At 45.7% G+C, this 20,782-nt stretch overlaps 1 protein-coding gene across 5 annotated transcripts in view; it reads left to right on the top strand.

The window, feature by feature from the left end:
- Positions 1 to 20,782, top strand: part of LOC126202618 (putative FERM domain-containing protein FRMD8P1) — a 359,262-nt gene that overhangs the window by 108,594 nt on the left and 229,886 nt on the right. For all 5 annotated transcript variants that reach the window (XM_049936880.1, XM_049936881.1, XM_049936883.1 and 2 more), the window contains one exon: positions 4,031 to 4,191. In XM_049936880.1, the coding sequence (XP_049792837.1) occupies positions 4,031 to 4,191 (161 nt within the window). The remainder of the gene's footprint in view (positions 1 to 4,030; positions 4,192 to 20,782) is intronic.

Raw genomic sequence — 20,782 nt, forward strand, 5'->3', positions numbered from 1 at the left:
GAGGTTCGATTCCTCCCTCGGGCATGGGTGTGTGTGTTTGTCCATAGGATAATTTAGGTTAAGTAGTGTGTAAGCTTAGGGACTGATGACCTTAGCAGTTAGGTCCCATAGGATTTCACACACGCATTTTTTACATAAGGTATCAACCAATGCCTATAGAAATTCCTGCAGTCTAACATATCAGCATAACAAGTAGATTTTGTGACACATAAATGTGCTTGAGAGACAGTCTTGAATTTGAGGCAGATAACTGAAAAATTTCATGAGTTCTGCGTCCCTGCCTTCATTCGTTTCCTAGATCACAAAGTCTTTGATTGTGTTGTTTAGGACAAGTTGTGGTATGTGCTCAGTGAGTTTTGCGTTCCTAAACACTTTAAAACGTCTTTACAACAGTCATACTGCAACAATAAAGGTGCATCGTGAATACCCGCAGTTTTTCAATGTGACAGATGGAGTCAGACAAGGTTGTCTACTGTCAGCTTTGTATACTCCGTAACATCCACGCAGAGTTAGTCATCAGGATTGCACTTCGTGGCTGGGATGGTGAAATTTCAATTAGCCACAGGCAAATCGACACTCTATACTTTGCTGGTGATACTACCCTTATGGCAGGAAGTGACAGAAAGCTGATCTGTTCTCCAGAGTTTAAACTATTTGTTTTAATTTTGGTCTAGAGGTAAACATGAAGAAGATGAAACTGATGGTTATTAGTTGCCATGGTTTAAATCAAATGCCGCTTACAGGTCCCTTAAATGATCTGACAGGTTCCTTAAATGATCTGGAAATAGGGAATGATTGTGGATATCTAGGATCCCTCGTCAGTGACACAGGAAAGTGCGATAAGTGAATAAAAAGACAAATCAGCCTTGGCTGAGTCGCAGTGGTTAAACTCAGTAAGGTATGGCAGAACTGGGTAACATCCGAAACAACAAAAATATTCTTGGTGGAATCATTAGTGTTGATTGCGTTATTGTACGGCTGCAACACTAGAGGCGAGAAAAAAACATGCCTTTGAGATGTGGTGCTGGCAGAAGGTTACGCTTACTGTGGACAGAAAGAAGAAAGAAAGAAGAAATAATGCTTCCATTATGGAAGAGCTTAGCACCAGACATAGTGTATCATCCAGTGCTAGTCAAACATACTTCCACTTCCTTGGGAACATTTTAAGGGTAGAAGAGGGATAATTTAAAAAAGATCATCTTGCAAGGCAAAATGTAAGGCAAAAGATAACAATGAAGAGCAGTAAGTAGATCACTGGATCAAGCAAAGAACAGAGCCGGCCTGCTGCTTCACCTTATCTCAAGAAGAGTGGAAGATTGCTGTGGATGGCAGTGTGTGATCCAATATTCATTTACTTAAGAAATGAATAAAGAGATGAGGTTGTGACACTCAGAAATAAGTAACTTGTTGTTATTGTTGTCGTTGTTTTTGTTGTTGTTGTTGATGATGATGATGATGATGATGATGATGTTATAAGAAGCAATTGCTACATCCATTTAAAGTAGTTTGGTCTATGTTTCTACTACTACTACTACTACCACTACTACTACTGCTGCTGCTGATAATAATAATAATAACAATAAATATTTATAGAGGATGTAATCATATTGCAGTACCACTGCCCACCTCAGAGTCGATAGTTGCCCCTTTAGAGAACGACTAGACTGTGTGTCAGTGGTTCATGCGTGAACTTTAATTGTGCGCAGTAGTAATACGACCAATGAGTGGTTTACGGAATGCTAAATGTGGCGTTGCCAGAAACAGTTAAAACTTTCGCTATAGTAGTTATAGCAGAAGTTATATACAGAGCTACTGTCCAGTCTCATAGTCCATACTGTAGTACTGTAGGACATATTCAGAGCTCAGACAGCTGTTCAGGACAACCAGGTTTATGCAGTATTTCTGAACTGCTGGCAAGAATTTGATTCTGTTCCACACTGAAGATTATTAAGAACAGCAGGGTTGTATGTGGCATCAAACAAAAATTGTAACTGGATTGAGGATTTCTTTGCAGGCGGGACGCAATATGTTATTTTAAGTGGAGAGTCATCAACGGAAGTAGAAGTGCTACGAAATTGATTCACTTTTCGCGACTCTGGATTGATTTCAGATGTTTGTGACAAATGAAAATTGGTGACGCACTGGGGCTCGAACCCAGACTTCCCACTTATCGCGAGCGGTCGCCCAACCACTTCCGCTACACGAGCACGCCTACATATCTCGTGGAATCCACAACCCTTATACTCTTACAGGGAGAGACAAATATTTTATCGTCAATTTAGCCTGCTGAGGCATGGATACATTATTGATGATTGTAATATCTGTGTTAATACTGTGTCTGTATCTTCAAATTACAATGCCCGTGGATTTGAGTTCCAGTTCGGCACAAATTATCATTTGCTCAAACAGCAGACTTCAATACGGATTCTCAAAATGCAAATCAGTTTCACATTATTTACGGCAACTGTAATCGTCAGAATAGTCTCTGTTCATTCAGACATGCAGGCATGTCGAAAGGACATTGTAATGTGAAGATACAGGTACTGTACAAACACAGACATTGTAACTATGAAAAAAAGAAAAGGTAGCTTCAAGCATGGCTCGGGGATGTCTGTTCGAGATCTTTTATCAAATACTACGGAAAAAATACTCTACAAATATCCTCTCAGAGATTGATAATGTTAGGCAACTTGTTTTAAATGTTCAGAAATAATTTCCTGTTATGTCTCTTTGTCGATGTTCAGCAGTTTGGTTATGTTTGATACGATCAATATTTCTGTATTCTTTACATATAACCTATGAATTGAATATGTGGTTCAACTTAGGCTACCATATTTAAGACTCAGTTTCTCCTCACGTACACTAGATATTGGGCAGTGCACATCACTAATTTGATCTGTAAGTAATTCGCTCATTTGTACCAGAATGACTCATTCACCCTGCACTCAAGTATACACTGTTTCAACACTTCTAGACAGATCAGTATTGTGTGCTGGAACGGTATTCGGACGGGGAACGTGTTCTTTGTGGCCAATGAGCGATCTTACTGACTGTGAGCATCCGAGCATGATCCTACTTAGGTATGCAGAAGTACTTCTATGAGGTTTGTGAAGTAAAAGAGCTGTACGTTCATAATATTAGCCGTGAGGGGGAAACACGAGCCGTGACTCGCTAGCTTAGTTGGTTCAAGTCCCAGACTGACACATGATTTTAATCCGTGAGGAAATTTCATCCACTGCTATCATCGCAGCCCTGTAAAATTTCAGCAGTTGTTTTTCCTAACCTGATTTTTTAGCACTCTACTTAAATTGTACCTCCAATTGTATTAAATTTTAATTTGTGCGAAATGTGAATTTCTTCAAAGGGTTAAACTGTAGATTCAACAGAGATGAACTTGTCTAAACGTTTAACAAAATGGTTCAAATGTCTCTGAGCACTATGGGACTCAACATCTGAGGTCATCAGTCCCCTAGAACTTAGAACTACTTAAACCTAACTAACCTAAGGACATCACACACATCCGTGCCCGAGGCAGGATTCGAACCTGCGACCGTAGCGGTCGCGCGGTTCCAGACTGAAGCGCCTAGAACCGCTCGGCTACAACGGCCGGCAACGTTTAACAGGTGTCTATTATTTACAACAAAATTGCAGCAAGCTAGTGATCTGCCACAAGAAGACAAGAGACCATAAGAAGACAGAGACTGTATTGCTGATCGAGGTATCGCGATCGTATTTTTCCATTACTTTCACTAATTGAAACTTCAGAGCTCGGAACTGTTACTTGGGTGTACACACAACTAATCATGCAGTGTTTTTAAAAGCACGTTATGTGGTAGACGCAGGCTAAATGAATGTTCAATGTGCACGAGGAAGGTAACGTGATAATGATAAATTGTTTTTTGTACTACTGCGTTTAAGTACAATCCTGATTTTTTTTTAATCGGCTCATTAAATACTAAATTTATTGTTTGCAAAATGGTTCCTTTAAAGATATGTGTTGTTTAACTTATTATTTTTGCTTTCGTTTCAGATGGTTCCACTTGTTACTGTGACATCATCCATTAATAAGATATGCAGGATGGATTCTCATCAAACTGAAAATACCCAGAATTACATTACCGTCATACCTATTGAGTACCCGAGAAGCAGGGTGTATCCTCAAACACAGGAATATGTGGTCGATCAGTACAGGTAAAGTTACAAAATTGTTAAGGCTTTCGTGGCCGCTTGTTAATAAACTGCCTGTTGGCTTCTGTCTTCGACCGACGTTCGTCTGATGAATTTCCTGACATTTCGCCAGCACGAGCGGCTGGCATTGTCAAAGCTTCACCCTCCATTGCCGGTGGTGGACTGGAGCCGAGCTCGCGGCCGCAGACTATGTACCTGGCGCGCCATCGTTCGAGGGTTTCTCCATGGCCATTTCCGGTGCGGTTCTCCTCTTGTTACCTGCGACGGTCGTTCGCTGCAGCACGGGAAGCCAGGATCCGTTTACCTTGAGGCTTTCTTCTTTCTTGTTGAAGCTGTTCTCGTGTTTGTGTGGTTCTATAGCTTCTCTGAACAAGCGGGTGTCATAGCTCTTCTCTACAGCCAAACCTTCCGAGTCCGACTCATACAGCACTGCCACGGCCGAATTCTCCACCTTCCCCAACCTGCAAAGCCGTTGAGTTCTGTGATCCTGGCATTAATCGATCGTCCAGTCATTCCAACATAAATTTTTCGCATGTGCATGGTATGCGGTGTATTCCCGACATTGCAAGTGGGTCCCTTTTCTCTTTTGCCAATCTGAGACACTCTTTGATCTTCTTAGTCGGTTTGTAAATAGTCTACGTCGTGTTTGAGCGATATACGGCATATTCTGTCCGTCCCTCTGGAAGTGTACGGCAGAAAGCCCCTACCCGACATTTCTTTTTATGATTTGTCACTTGGCTCGTGTTTGGCTCTGTTATACTTCTAATATAACTTGTGGAGTGCCCTCAGAACACTTTCCAGGTGTGCATTTCGCGTCTGAGTTGTTGCGACTCACATTTTCGTCTTGTTCGCGTTACGAACGTACTGATCGTGCCTCTTTTCTGGCTCCGGTGGTGAACTGATAGTTTGTGCAGGTATCGGTCCGTATGTGTCAGTTTTCGATACATGCTATGTACCAGGTTTTCAACATCCCTTGTGACCAGCACAACTAGAAATGACAGTTTTTTGACCTTTTCTATTCCATGGTAAATTTTGTGTTGGCATGGAGGCTGTCTTAGGAAGTCAGCGAACTGTTCCTCACCGTGGCTTGAAACAACTAAGGTATCACCGACGTATCTGTACCAAACCTTAGGTTTGCAAGGTACCAAATCCAGTGCTTCTGCTTCGAAATGTTCCATGAAGAAGCTGGCCACCACTGGTCTAAAGGAATACCCATGGCGACGCCTTCCAACTGTTTGTAGAAGTTGCTATTCTGCGGGAAATAGCTCGTGGCGAGACATGCATGAAAGTGCTTTGTTCTATCTTGGGGGGAAAATGGAACCCATGTGCTCCACAGAGTCACCGAGTGGCACTTCCGTAAACATCAAACCTGGCAAAACACTTGGCCTCTCTGCTCCAGTCACGCGTGGGGAAGACTGATACGTACATGAAGGAATTAGGCCATTTCACAGAGAAGCTGAAGAAACTAGAAGTTGCGCAATCGGTATTAATGGAAGAAAGAAGACATTCAAGCTACTAAGAATTTGAACGCCGACAAGGGTGTATTGGTACTACCTGCCGATAAGGGAATGCGACAGTCGACCGAAGATTATGCGCAGAAGATCCAGGACCTATTAGACCCGCTGACGTACTGAACACAAAGCTCCACTCTGACGTAGCGTATCACACGGAATACGAATCAGTTAACCCCTTCGTTAGCCGTGGGAAACATGCTTCCCACTACAATGAACTCGCTCCTAGTCCCGTGGGATTCCCAGTTCCCACCTCTGTACGGTGCTACCACCTCGTGAACAGTATAGGGTACTACTTCCAATAGGAAGTTCCCGCCGTGTTTGCTGTACCTACGCGCAGAGGCAATGTATAGCTGAGTGTTGCTCCGTAGAGGAGCCTTTCAGTGCTGTTTGCGTGACAGTTTGTGATTTTTTCATCAAAGCTATAGTATTTACCCAAATTTATGAAGGAAAACGTAAAATTGGAACGAGGAGGATTCCAGTTTGAAACAGGAGCCATTTCTGCAGTAAAATGGATGGATAACCGTCCAATCACTATCCTGTCCTCAATTCATAACCTATGAGAAACAGCCACAGTGAAAAGGAAAAACGAGGATGGTACTAGTACAGAGATTTCTTGTCCTCAAGTTGTGGCAGAATACAACAAAATAATGGGTGGTGTCGATAAGTTTGATCAATTACGAGAAAGGTATGCTCTTGGCAGACGTTCTGTAAAATGGTGGCACAGAATATTTTATTTCCTGGTGGACGTTGCTGCAGTGAACAGTTTTATCCTGTCGAAAATAAGTAAAAGTGGACAGCATGATCAGCTCACATACAGGATCCATCTAGCCAGACAATTGATCGCTGGCTTCTCATCCCAAAGAAGGCGTGGACAAAAACCTGTCTTTCTGGCAAAAAGGGGTAAAGTACCTGAAGATTTTCGTCATGTGGCTGGAGGGGAGCATCAACCCATTTTAGGAGAAACCTGCTGGACGTGCCGCCATTGTAGTACCAAAGCTGCGGAAAAGAGCACTTTGCATAGACCCATGTTTCAGAAAATTTCATGGCAAGTAATTGTGTACAATCATTGTAACAAGAGAAGTAAATTTATCAAATAAATGTGACATATATTGAAAAAGTTGTTTTTCTCATTTAACTCCAAGGAAGGGCAGTGGGAAGAATACTTCCCACCTTGTTGTGTGACCTCACTTTCGCAGTTGGAGCAAATTTGATATTCTGTATGATAAATATACCTATCTGTTAATTACTATATGCACTCCATTCATTAAAAAAAACTGCTCAATAATTTTGCCCACGAAAGGGTTAAGCAAGGCGACTTCTCTGCCAGCGCACATACGGAGGAACCTGCGCAACACAGAAGCCGTATCACCTCGGCTGTATGGATCACCTAAGATCCATGAGAATAACGTTGCACTAAGCCGACTGTCAGCGCTCCTGGCTCACCCACGTATAAACTGGCAAAACACGGCCTCTCTGCTGCAACCGCACGTGGGGAAGACTGACACATGCACAAAGGGCTCAGGACATTTCATTGAGAATCTGAAGGAACTGAAACGTGCACCAAACGACTTTCTGGTCAGCTTTGATGTTGTTTCTTTGTTCACGAAAGCTCCATTTGCTGACACTCTGGAGCCCGTCTGTTCCATTTTCTTTCAAGACATCATAAAGCTCTTTCACGCACGTCTCACCACGAGCTATTTCACGTGGAATGACAACTTCTACTAACAGGTGGAAGGCATCGCCATGGGTAGTCCTCTTAATCCAATGGTGGCCAACTTTATGGAACATTTTGCAGCTGAGGCACTGGACTTAACACCTTGTAAACATAAAATGTAGTACAGAAACGTCGTTGTGTGGAGCCATGGTGTGGAACAACTCGGTGACTTCCCAAGACACCTGAACAGCCTCCATGCCAACATAAAATTTACCATGGAATAGAAAAGGCCAAAAACTACCATTTCTAGATGTGCTCGTCGCAAGGGATGGTGAAAACCTGGGACACAGTGTGTATCGAAAACCGACTCATACGAACCGATACCTGCACCAATTATCAGATCATTACCCGAGCCAGAAAAGAGGCATGACCAATACGCACATAACGCGAGCAGGACGAGTATGTGAGCCGCAGCAACTCAGACGCAAAATGCAACACCTGGAAAGTGTTCTGAGAAGCAATTGGTACTGCACAAGTTATATTAGAAGTATAACAGAGTCAAACACTCGGCGAAGTGACGGACAGAATCGGCCGTATGAAGCGCAAACACGGCGTAAAGAGTATTTACAAACCGACAAAGATCGAAGAGTGTCTCAGATCGGCAGAGGAGAAAAGGGGCCCACTTGCAATGTCGGGAATACACCGCATACCATGCATATGCGGAAAAGTTTATGTCGGAATGACTGGGCGATCGACCAACACCAGGATCACAGAACATAAGCGGCTTTGCAGATTGGTGCAGGTGGAGAAATCGGCCGTGGCAGAGCACGCGCTGTGACACCGACCGTGTAGTAAAATTCACCGACACGGAAGTGCTGGCTGTAGAGAAGCACTGTCACACCCGCTTGTTCAGAGAAGCTGTGGAAATACTCAAACACGGGAACAGCTTCAACAAGAAAGTAGAAAGCTTTTCACCAGAAATGACTACGGAGAAACCGTCGGACGATGGTGCGCCAGATACATATAGTCTGTGCCCGGGAGCTCCACTCCAGTCCACCACTAGCAATGGTGCATGAAACTTTGACAATGCCAGTCAATCATGCTGGCGGAGCGTCAGAAAAACCATCAGTCGAACGTCGACTTAAGAACCCGGGACAGAAACCAACAGGCAGTTTGTCACAGGCAGAATTGCGAACGGTGCAGATTATGTTACTTTTAACTATATATGCAAATATCCTTCTTTCATTTTTTTGCAAACATTTTCCTGCTTCATATTTTGATATTACATATTTTAAGTTAGTGTTCTAGATACAAATCACATAAGAAGAAAAAAATTTCTTTTATTGTCTCTAAATTAGAGATAGGCAGTCCGCTCCTGAATTGACTGAAAGAGCCAGATCTTTCTAAAGACTGGATGATGGATGATTCAGAAAAAATGGGTTGTAGCTCTTCTGATTTTATATGTCTCTGGTGACTGGTATGAGCGGGATGAAAAGTCCACCCTAGGCTGCTTCAAAGGCGGCCCACCCCACATCCTTAAGATAACGTTTCCCACGCTACAAAAAATGTGTGCCCCATGTGCACATGTGGATTTGCATACATTACGACTGCCTAAAGCTTTTCTCTTCCACGGAAACAGAAAACAAAGAAAGCTCCGTTTTTTTTTCGATTTATTGGCTGGTGGGTAGTATCCATTCAGCCATCTCAGTAGTAATAATAATTATGACGATATGAAAGTAAACACAACACTCACCCAGTCCCGATTAAAAAAATAAAAAAAATTGGAACCAGCCAAGAATCGAACTTTCGTTCTTCCGCTTCAGAAAAGGTCTCCGACTCGATATCCTTGTGGTGTGGTGGTGGTGTGTTGGGGCTTATGGGCGCTCAACATCGAGGTCATCAGCGCCCTGACACACATTAAAAGGAACGAATGTGGACAGACCTAATAAAACTAAAGCACACACTCAAAGAAAGCAGGAAAAGAAGGAAAATGCTACATAAGAAAGTAAAACCTAAGGAAAGGGGAAACATAGCAACAAGAATGTCACAGGAAATTGTTATTGGCTGGCCACTTACATAAAATATGGACGAGCTTGTCACACAGTGAGCAAATTAAAATCCTCTCCCTAAAATGTTTGTAAAAACATTTGACATGACACAGAACTTTAAAACTTTAGCCACTTTCGTCCGAGTGTTGCCTAAAAGAGATGGCAGGTCCGCTGGCAAGTCAGCCGCGGCCCGCTGGTCAGAAAATAAAACGCAATCCAATAAAACGTGACGCACAGTGACCTGGACGCCGCAAGCACCACACACTGGAGGGTCCTCTCGCCGGAGCAGGAAGCCGTGCGTCATAGGGCTGTGGCCTATCAGAAGCCGAGTGAGGAGAACCTTGTCCCGTCGACGGGACTGAAAGGAAGTACACCACACACGCGTTGTGGGCTTGACTATACGGAGCTTATTGTCAGTCACTTCCAGCCACTCACCCTCCCACCGACGCATGACCCGAGAGCTCAACAGCGAGGTGAGTGCGTGCAGGGGGATAGAACACTGAGATACTTGTGGGGCGAGACACGCCTCCTTGGCTGCGAGAGCTGCCCTTTCTTTCCCAGCAATGCCGACATGCCCCGGAACCCAGCAGAAAGCCACCACCTTCCCCCATCGCTGTAGTTGGAGGAGGGCATCCTGGATGGTCTGGACAATTTTGTCTGCCGGATACAAACGTTGCAATGAGTGAAGAGCACTGAGTGAATCGGAACAGACAACAAATTTAGGAGAGGAAGAATGTCTCATCTGCTCCAGTGCCCGCAAGATCGCAGACAATTCTGCATCAAAGACAGTAAAAGTCTGAGGCAGTCGGACCTTTGAGGACACGATCCGGAAAAACAACTGAGCAACCAACGGAATCCCCTTGTTTCGACCCATCCGTAAAAATAGCTACATAGTCGTGGTGCTCAGATAAAATGGCAGAAAATGCTGCATTAAAAACGGTGGCAGGAGTGCAACCTCTCTTGTACTGCAATAAATCTAAAATCACTCCGGGCATCTTCAATAACCAGGGTGGCAGGCGGTTAAAACCCTGGATTTGAGGTTGTACAGACTCCACACCGAGGGACTCTAGTACGCGTTGCACACGGATCCCAAACGGCAACGTAGCCCGTGTCGGAAGTTCCATGCGGCTTTTCGCGGGTGATGCTGTAGTACACAGAGAAGTTGCAGCATTAGAAACTTGTAGCGAAATGCAGAAAGATGTGCAGCGGATAGACACTTGGTGCAGGGAGTGGCAACTGACCCTTAACATAGACAAATGTAATGTATTGCGAATACATAGAAAGAAGGATCCTTTTTTGTATGATTATATGATAGCGGAACAAACACTGGTAGCAGTTACTTCTGTAAAATATCTGGGAGTATGCGTGCGGAACGATTTGAAGTGGAATGATCATATAAAATTAATTGTTGGTAAGGCGGGTACCAGGTTGAGATTCATTGGGAGAGTCCTTAGAAAATGTAGTCCATCAACAAAGGAGGTAGCTTACAAAACACTCGTTCGACCTATACCTGAGTATTGCTCAACAGTGTGGGATCTGTACCAGATCGGGTTGACGGAGGAGATAGAGAAGATCCAAAGAAGAGCGGCGCGTTTCGTCACAGGGTTATTTGGTAACCGTGATAGCGTTACGGAGATGTTTAGCAAACTCAAGTGGCAGACTCTGCAAGAGAGGCGCTCTGCATCGCGGTCTAGCTTGCTCGCCAGGTTTCGAGAGGGTGCGTTTCTGGATGAGGTATCGAATATATTGCTTCCCCCTACTTATACCTCCCGAGGAGATCACGAATGTAAAATTAGAGAGATTAGAGCGCGCACGGAGGCTTTCAGACAGTCGTTCTTCCCGCGAACCATACGCGACTGGAACAGGAAAGGGAGGTAATGACAGTGGCACGTAAAGTGCCCTCCGCCACACACCGTTGGGTGGCTTGCGGAGTATAAATGTAGGTGTAGATGTAGACGGCGGGAAAAAAGGCAGTCCAGAGGTGGATGGGCAACAATATGGTGAGCAGGCGAGCTGGGAGCTGCAAGAAACTTACAAGCCTGGCGCACCATCAGGAGCTGCCGCCGGATGGTAGGTGGCGGCTCGCCAGCCTCAGCACAGAGACTAGGTATGGGACTGGTCCGATAAGCACCCGTGGCCAGTCGAATCCCAGCATGGTGGACAGCGTCAAGGATCCGCAAATAAGACGGCCTCGCTGACCCATATACTGTGCACCCATAGTCCAACCGTGAACGCACAAAAGCTCGGTAAACCTGAAGGAGACGCGCCCTGTCCGCTCCCCAAGACCTGTGGCTGAGGCACTTGAGGATGTTGAGTGCCTTCAGGGTTCTGGCTTTCAAGTCACGTAGGTGTGGCAGCCATGACAACCTGGAGTCAAAAATTAGGCCCAGAAACAGCACTGTGTCTCTAAAATGTAGGACAGTATCCCCCATATGCAAGGCAGGCAAAGTAAAAAGACAACGAGAACGATTAAAATGAACACAAACACACTTATCGGCAGAAAACCGAAAACCCGTCTTTGCAGCCCACTCCTCTAACCGCCGCACTGTTAGCTGCAACTGACGGTTCACGGTTGCAACACTGGAGGAGGAACAGAAAACAGCAAAGTCGTCCGCAAATAAGGAGCGCTGTACTGGACTCCTCAGTGTAGACGTTATACTGTTGATGGCTATGGCAAAGAGGGTAACGCTTAAAACACTGCCCTGGGGGACACCGTTCTCTTGCTCAAAGCGATCAGACAGTGTGTTACCAACGCGGGTCCGAAAAAACCGCTGAGACAGGAAAGACCGAGTGAAAATGGGGAGGCGACCACGAAAGCCCCATTGATGCAGTTGTGCAAGAATACAGTGTCTCCAAGTAGTATCATATGCCTTACTGATATCAAAGAAGATACCGATACAGTGATGCTGACGGAGGAAAGCCTGCTGAATAGCCGCCTCTAGGAGGGTCAGGTTGTCGACCGTGGACCGAAATTTTCGGAATCCACACTGAAAGCGGCTAAGGAGCTGTCTGGTCTCTAACAGCCAGACCAGACGCCGGTTAACCATCCGTTGCAGGGTCTTTCCGACACAGTTTGTCAAGGCGATACTACGATAACTACTGGGACATGTGCGGTCCTTTCCTGGTTTGACGAGAGGGATGAGGATTGCCTCCCTCCACGAGGTGGGGAACACTCCTGTCTGCCATATGAGATTAAAACATTCGAGGAGGATTTCCTTCGACGCCGCTGGCAGATGTCGAAGCATGGAGTACCTGATGCGGTCGTAACCTGGTGCAGTGTCAGAAGTCTCTGTAAGTGCCGATTCAAGTTCCCACATGGAGAAAGGGGAATTGTAGGCCTCAGAACTGTTCGACCGAAAGTCCAAGGTCGCTCTTTCGACAGTCGCACGGTAGCGACGAAACGCTGCATCCTGATTTGCAGTGGCAATACTTTGTGCAAAATGCTCTGCCAGCGTCTGAGCAATGGCTCTGGGTGTCGTTTGGAGGCATCCCTGGTTCAGGACTGCAGCTATTGGTAAACGGCTATGTTTACTGGAGATCCTCCGGATGGCTTCCCATATTTTTGTGGAATAAGTGGAATGGTTGATGGAGTCCAGGAACGCCTGCCATGACCTTTTCTTGCTCTCTGTAATGACACGGCGTGCCCTGGCTCTCGCGATTCGAAAGGCGGTAAGATTGACCGCTGTTGGACGGCGTTTAAATCGGCGAAGAGCCGCACGCCTGTCCCGGATGGCTGAACGGCACTCTTCTGTCCACCAAGGCACAAGGCGCCGCTTAAGAGGGCCAGAAGACTTTGGGATGGACAGCAGCATGATGGATCACAAGTGTGATGTGATCCACCCATTCCTGTACGCTGTTGTGGCTTTCAAAGACAGCCAACCGAATGAACAGTGGCCTGTTAGCTCTGCCAATCATCCATGATGGCGGCCTCTGCTCCAGCAATACACCATCCAGGGGATGAATGCAGATGGAGAAGTGATCGCTGGAATGAAGGTAGTCAATGACCTCCCAGTGAACAGAGTCAGTGAGGGTTGGAGAGCTGAAAGATAGGTCAATGGCTGAGAATGACCCAGTAGCAGTAGAGAAATGAGTCGGAGTACCTGTGTTGAGGATGCACAATACTTGAGATGTTAGGAGGCTCTCCAAAATTCGAGCTCGAGTGCAAAGAGAAGTGCAGCCCCACAGGACATGATGGGCATTGAAGTCTCCCAGGAGGAGAAATGGGTGGGGGAGTTGGTCGATAAGATCTGTGAGAGCGTCTAAGGTCATTGCATCCAGAGGGGGTAAATAAAGGGAGCAAACGGTAAGCCTCCGACGGGAATGAATTTCAACTGCAACTGCTTGCAGGTCAGTATGCAGGGGGAGAACAGAGGAGTGGTGGTCATTATTGACAAACACGGCGACTCCGCCTTTTGCCCTTTCTCCAGTCAGGTCATCTTTGCGATATGACGTATAGCCCCTTAGTACAGGAGCATCAGATGGTTTTAAATGCATTTCCTGTAAACACAAGCACAGGGGGCGTTGCCGTTCTAGGAGGTTCAGTTCCTCCACATGTGCCCGGAGTCCATTCATGTTCCACTGTGTAATGGGAGCCATCTATCAGCGTGGGAGTACCTTCATTCTCACTTTCTGTCGGGGAGGAGAGCCCACAACAGGTGGAGGCTCAGTTTTGGGGCGAGATGATTGCCCCAGTCCATCACCCTCCATCACCTCTGAAGAGGAGTCGAGAGGGACGTCAGAGAGAATGACATCAGCATCAGCAGACTGTATAACTTCAGTCTCCTTTAGTGGGCGAGTCTTTACCTTTGGCTTTGGTTTAGATTTTCTGGCCTGAGGTGGCATTGGAGCCAAAACCTCAGAAACCGTAGGGGGTGTAGCAGCGCTGGGCAGTGCACAAGACTGGACCTGGGAAGGGGCAGGGAGTTCCATGATGTCAGCAACCACGGCCTGGTCAGAAGGCCGGTGGGGAAGCAGCAGGCTTCGCAGGAACGGCAGCAGCACACGTGCTAGTGCTGGCAGTAGCAACCTCCGTTTGTGTAGCGGCATCGGTTTTCAACACTGGCTGTTTGAGAACGGAAGAAAAGGAAGCAGCGAACGTGGGCGGCTGCATGGACTTGTAAATTTTCTTTGCCTCACCATACGGGATGCGTTTCGTGGTCTTAAGTTCCTGGATCTTCCGTTCCTCAAGGAAAACTCTGCGTTCCCTACTCCACACAGGGTGATCCCCAGAGCAGTTGACACACTTGGGAGGAGAGGAGCAACCAACTCCCTCATGGGCGGCTTTACCACAATTCCCGCAAGTGGCTTCCCCTCTACAGCCAAGAGTAGTGTGTCCAAAGTGTTGGCATTTAAAACACCGCATGGGGTTGGGGTAATAAGGCGGTACACAGAGACGTAGGAAACCTGCCTTCACATGCTCTGGCAATTTGGTGCTGTTAAATGTAAGGATAAATGAGTCAGTCTTTATGAGAGTACCATCCACCCGTTTCATAACGTGTTGCACGTCGACAATTCCTTCCCGAGACCATTCAGCCTTCAGTTCGTCTTGGGGAATGTCAACGAGATCTCTGCAAGTCACAACACCCTTGCTGTAGTTCAAGGTGTTGTGAAATTCAGTCTCAATCGCAAACTCCCCAAGAAATTGTGCCTTCTGAAGGTTCTGGACTTGCTGGAAGCTAGATGTTTCAACCAACAAGGTGCCATTTCGCAAGCGCTTTACAGACTTTAACGTGCCAGCAATACCTTCTAAGCCCTTCTGTATATAAAATGGCGAAACTTTTTCAACACTCCCATCTTTTCTTTTAATTATAAGAAACACATTCTGCGAAGCAGCATGCGTTCTGTTACTACTACCCGAATCAGGAGAACTGGCTACACGAGCCCTCTTGTGAGATTGGGTGTTAGAACCTACCAGCGGCCCACCCTTTCCGCTGGGAGGAGGAGAAGAAAAGTTCGAGGGTTCCATCTCGATCCCACGAGCAGCTAGGAACTAGACGTGCACCTAGACAGAACCCCGCGTGCCTAGGTAAGCCTCATACAGCTAAGGTGCGGCAGGTTCCCCAGAGGTTGCCCGCTAACGACTGTTCCACCTCAACAGTCATGCACCTCAACAGTGCGCAGCACACCTTGAGATTGAGGGGTTGTTTATAGAGGTTTACTCCATCCTCGCGATCCGGGCGGTCAAGCCAAGATCCCCACTCCCTGAGACACACAACGTTCCACCGCCGCGCCGCACGGTGGTCGCTGAAGTATGCTCAGAGGTTACGGTGACAGGGGACTGACTGGTGGCGCTTACCAGTCCCCAGCTCAGGCAGCCCGGGGTCGCCAAGCCCGTACCCTGCAAAGGAATGCTGAGCCCCTGGGGCTAGATATCCTTGAAGAGCTGGATATTTTCAATCATCTGTCGCTTAAAGACAGTTTTGTTCTTAACGGACAATTGCAGTTGCGCAATAAAAACTTCTTGCAGTGTTTAGAGCCGTTACTTACAACTCCTTGAATTTTGGAATTTTCCTCACAGTGGTGTCGGTAATGTCGGTTTCCCTTATTCAACTGTCATTGGCAGTCTTCTACTTTTTTTTAAACTACCTGTAAAAAGGCTTATTTACTATTTTTGCAAATTTTCGTATTGCCTATTATCTGGGTACTATATGTTACTTACTAATGTATACCTTCAGTTATGTACGGGCGCTGATGACCGCGCAGTTGAGCGCCCCACAATCCAATCATCATCATCATCATCATCATCATCATCATCCAGCAGCTATGTAATTTTACTCTTAGCGCAGATATTTGTAAGTTTGTCGTTTGGTTACTAGATGGCACTACTAATCCTCGTGTCCATCTCTTGGCAGTGTCCACTTACATGCCGTTTAGTTAGTCTGATGCCTCTTCCGCTGTGTATGTGCCGGTCTTAGCCGACTACAGGAGTTAACTTGTGCCGCCGCTTGCAACTATGATTTAACTATTCTGTGATAACTGACTGTTTTATTATGACCTATATTCTTATTGAACAAAAACATGTCATTTGACGAAAGCACTGTTGCTGAAAATTTAAAAGTTGACATGTGATTTCACGTAAGTACAGTCTTCGGTTTTTATTTGAGAATTTTCACATATGTAACTTTGTGATGTACATTACCTGTACCTTATATATTTTTCTAGTTAAGTTTTAGCATTCTGATGATGATAGTCTTAGAGCTTAGTCTTGGAGTTTTCTAAAAAGTTGTGTGCAGCCAGTTGGCTGTCTTACGTTTGATATACTCCTTCCAGTTATTTCTACATTCTTTAATCTGCTCATTTATACACTCCTGGAAATGGAAAAAAGAACACATTGACACCGGTGTGTCAGACCCACCATACTTGCTCCGGACACTGCGAGAGGGCTGTACAAGCAATGATCACACGCACGGCACAGCGGACACACCAGGAACCGCGGTGTTGGCCGTCGAATGGCTGCGCAGCATTTGTGCACCGCCGCCGTCAGTGTCAGCCAGTTTGCCGTGGCATACGGAGCTCCATCGCAGTCTTTAACACTGGTAGCATGCCGCGACAGCGTGGACGTGAACCGTATGTGCAGTTGACGGACTTTGAGCGAGGGCGTATAGTGGGCATGCGGGAGGCCGGGTGGACGTACCGCCGAATTGCTCAACACGTGGGGCGTGAGGTCTCCACAGTACATCCATGTTGTCGCCAGTGGTCGGCGGAAGGTGCACGTGCCCGTCGACCTGGGACCGGACCGCAGCGACGCACGGATGCACGCCAAGACCGTAGGATCCTACGCAGTGTCGTAGGAAACCGCACCGCCACTTCCCAGCAAATTAGGGACACTGTTGCTCCTGGGGTATCGGCGAGGACCATTCGCAACCGTCTCCATGAAGCTGGGCTACGGTCCCGCACACCGTTAGGCCGTCTTCCGCTCACGCCCCAACATCGTGCAGCCCGCCTCCAGTGGTGTCGCGACAGGCGTAAATGGAGGGACGAATGGAGACGTGTCGTCTTCAGCGATGAGAGTCGCTTCTGCCTTGGTGCCAATGATGGTCGTATGCGTGTTTGGCGCCGTGCAGGTGAGCGCCACAATCAGGACTGCATACGACCGAGGCACACAGGGCCAACACCCGGCATCATGGTGTGGGGAGCGATCTCCTACACTGGCCGTACACCACTGGTGATCGTCGAGGGGACACTGAATAGTGCACGGTGCATCCAAACCGTCATCGAACCCATCGTTCTACCATTCCTAGACCGGCAAGGGAACTTGCTGTTCCAACAGGACAATGCACGTCCGCATGTATCCCGTGCCACCCAACGTGCTCTAGAAGGTGTAAGTCAACTACCCTGGCCAGCAAGATCTCCGGATCTGTCCCCCATTGAGCATGTTTGGGACTGGATGAAGCGTCGTCTCACGCGGTCTGCACGTCCAGCACGAACGCTGGTCCAACTGAGGCGCCAGGTGGAAATGGCATGGCAAGCCGTTCCACAGGACTACATCCAGCATCTCTACGATCGTCTCCATGGGAGAATAGCAGCCTGCATTGCTGCGAAAGGTGGATATACACTGTACTAGTGCCGACATTGTGCATGCTCTGTTGCCTGTGTCTATGTGCCTGTGGTTCTGTCAGTGTGATCATGTGATGTATCTGACCCCAGGAATGTGTCAATAAAGTTTCCCCTTCCTGGGACAATGAATTCACGGTGTTTTTATTTCAATTTCCAGGAGTGTATTTTCCACTCTCTTTTCTGAGCCTACATTCAATCTCCTGTCTGACAGAATGTAGCCAGCTACTCTTCTTAGCAGTCGAATCACCAGTGCTTATATTCTGATGGAAACAAGTGCTTCTGCTGTGTTGTCCAGGCAAGATCTTCAAGGTCCAGGGAGCACCAGTGGATTAACAATAAGCTTGATCATGTGAACTGCGACACCGCCCTGTACCGTAGATGCTGTGCTGAAGGAGTTTTCGTCAGGGTTGTCAATTCAACAAAGAATTTTTCGCTACTGCTATCATTTACCTCCGCGAAATAATAAGTAAGCCAATGTTTTGTTTACGGCTCAATGAAGGTTACTGCTAAAGTCAAGTACTTGTTTAGTTCCTTAGTTGGGACAATGGGATCCGCTGCAGCGTCTACTTTGCCTACTCTTCCCTAGATCACAGAAGCTTTTCCATAGAGCATCTGGTCTTAATGTTTTTGATTAATGTATTGCCATATCTTAGTTATCATTTCTCTCAGACTGACTGACTCTGCTTTTTGCTCGTAATCAGTTTTATTTTCCAGGAGAGGAGGTCGTTTGTAAGCCCGATGTGCAGTGTCTCCAAGATGCATGTACTGTTTTCGCTCTTCCATTAGCCAAGGTACAGGTTTTCCCTTCAGGTTTGCGGTCGTTGGTGGAGCATATTTATTGTGTAATAGAGTTACTTTGGTAGTAAATCCGTGGAATTGGTCTTTCACATCCAGAAATAGTATGGAAGTCGTGTTCCAAATTATCTCTTGTGCCTCCACTGCAAGTTACGGCACACTGATGTACGTAGAGCCTCAGTTTATTCCTTGCATATTTTAGAGAGTATGTCCTGAATATTATGTTGTAAGCTGATATTCCCGGTACGAATTGCTTTGCTTGTGGATTTCGTGACAAATATACAGGGTTATTCTAAATGCTGGACCCATTTTCAAAGCTTCATTCTTATTCAAGTACAAATCCAAAATGAACAAGCTTTATACCAATGAAAAGAAGAAGTTTCAAAGTATTTTTCATAATGTTTGATATGAACTAATAAATTTAATAATTTGTAATTAATTTGTTTTTAATAATTATTTAATAATTAGAAATGTGATAAATGTTCAATGTGGCCACCGTCGGCAGCACGTCAAACATTAACGAGGTTGCCAAACTTGTCTCAACACACACGAGAGCGTATCTGCTATTACCGAGTGCCCGGCAGCAGTGAATGCGTCAAAATGAGTTGAAAGTGATGGCCAACTGTGTTCTACAGTAACAAAACAACAGACACATTGGTAGAACTAGTGGCCGCATGAATAGACAAGTTCATGCCATCACCCTCAACTGCTTTTCATTTACAACAACCAATAAGCAATTTTTTTAATATTATGAAGCCGCTCACATTAAATAAAAGTATGGCATTGGATGTCAGCTTTTAAAAATGATTTGCAGAGAATACCATCCTTTCTCTATAGCTGAAGAGAAAAAATTTAGTGTATATACTTAGCACAGATTATAATTAACCAAGTCGAAAAACTTTGTAAAACTCTCTAATGCCAGTTTGCTATTTTGTCAGAAACTGACATTTTGAGCCCGTGGTTGTGTACAAAATATATGATGTCTATTACATTGAAGATTACAGCAACAAACTACTTTCTACAGTGCAATTTATTTAGTTAAACAGCGCCGTTTCCGGTTTCGAACCGACAGGTTCATCAATTTTAAAATCACTTCCATAATAACAGAAGATGCGTCAAATATGAAATTAACTGCCATGCTTCCACATAGCCACACCTTGCACATTCCGTAAACCTCACTGCACAGCACACAATTCGGAAGTCTGTACAGAAGACCGTTGACGATGTCAAATGAGTTGTTATTTTTCGTAAGGAGAGACCCTTTGCTTTAAGCAAACTTGCTGAAATGCAAGAAACTTTAAAAAAAGACCGTCAGAAATTGAAACAAGATGTCGCAACCAGATGGAATTCTACTTACGAAATGTTGCATAGTTTTATGTTAAATAAAGAAGGTCCCATAATTTCTTGCGTCGCTATTTTAGGTGGAAAATCGATCGCCTTAAAAGGCGCAGACTGGGAGATACTGCAACGGGCTTTAAGGATTTTGTAAGTTTTAGATGAGGCAACCAAAGAATTATCCTCATGGAAAACAGTCTCACGTTTAAAAACGAAAATCTTGCCAAGATTAATGCAGTGGCAACTCAAATCTTTTAAAGATAAAAACAAAGAATATCCTCAAGAAGTAGAGTGATTGGTTCATAATTTGCGTAAGGGGTTATCCGAATAGTTGGGTGTTATCTCCAGGCAGCGTTATTGGGCACCCGATTCAAAGGCGAGGATTTTCAGCCGACAAAATATTTCAGTACTGCTGCATAAAGGCTATTCTAAAAATGAAAGCGTTGGTTGTTCAACGAGAAAAAACAGAGCTGATTTTTCAGCCAGTTACCACTGTGACACATGGCACTTCTTCTGTCTGGGAGGAGTTCAATAAAACTATTAGTTTCAAGCAAGTCGCAGCTCAGAAACTGTGGCAGTTGTCGAGCAGGACAAATATTTAGTGGAAGGAAACAGCGATTCCTTGAACTGGTGGGAAACAAGAAAACTGCTGTGGCCGCCGCTGTATCAACTGGTTCTAAAAGCATTATGTA

Source organism: Schistocerca nitens, chromosome 1 (assembly GCF_023898315.1).
Source record: "Schistocerca nitens isolate TAMUIC-IGC-003100 chromosome 1, iqSchNite1.1, whole genome shotgun sequence".
Lineage (NCBI taxonomy): Eukaryota > Metazoa > Arthropoda > Insecta > Orthoptera > Acrididae > Schistocerca > Schistocerca nitens.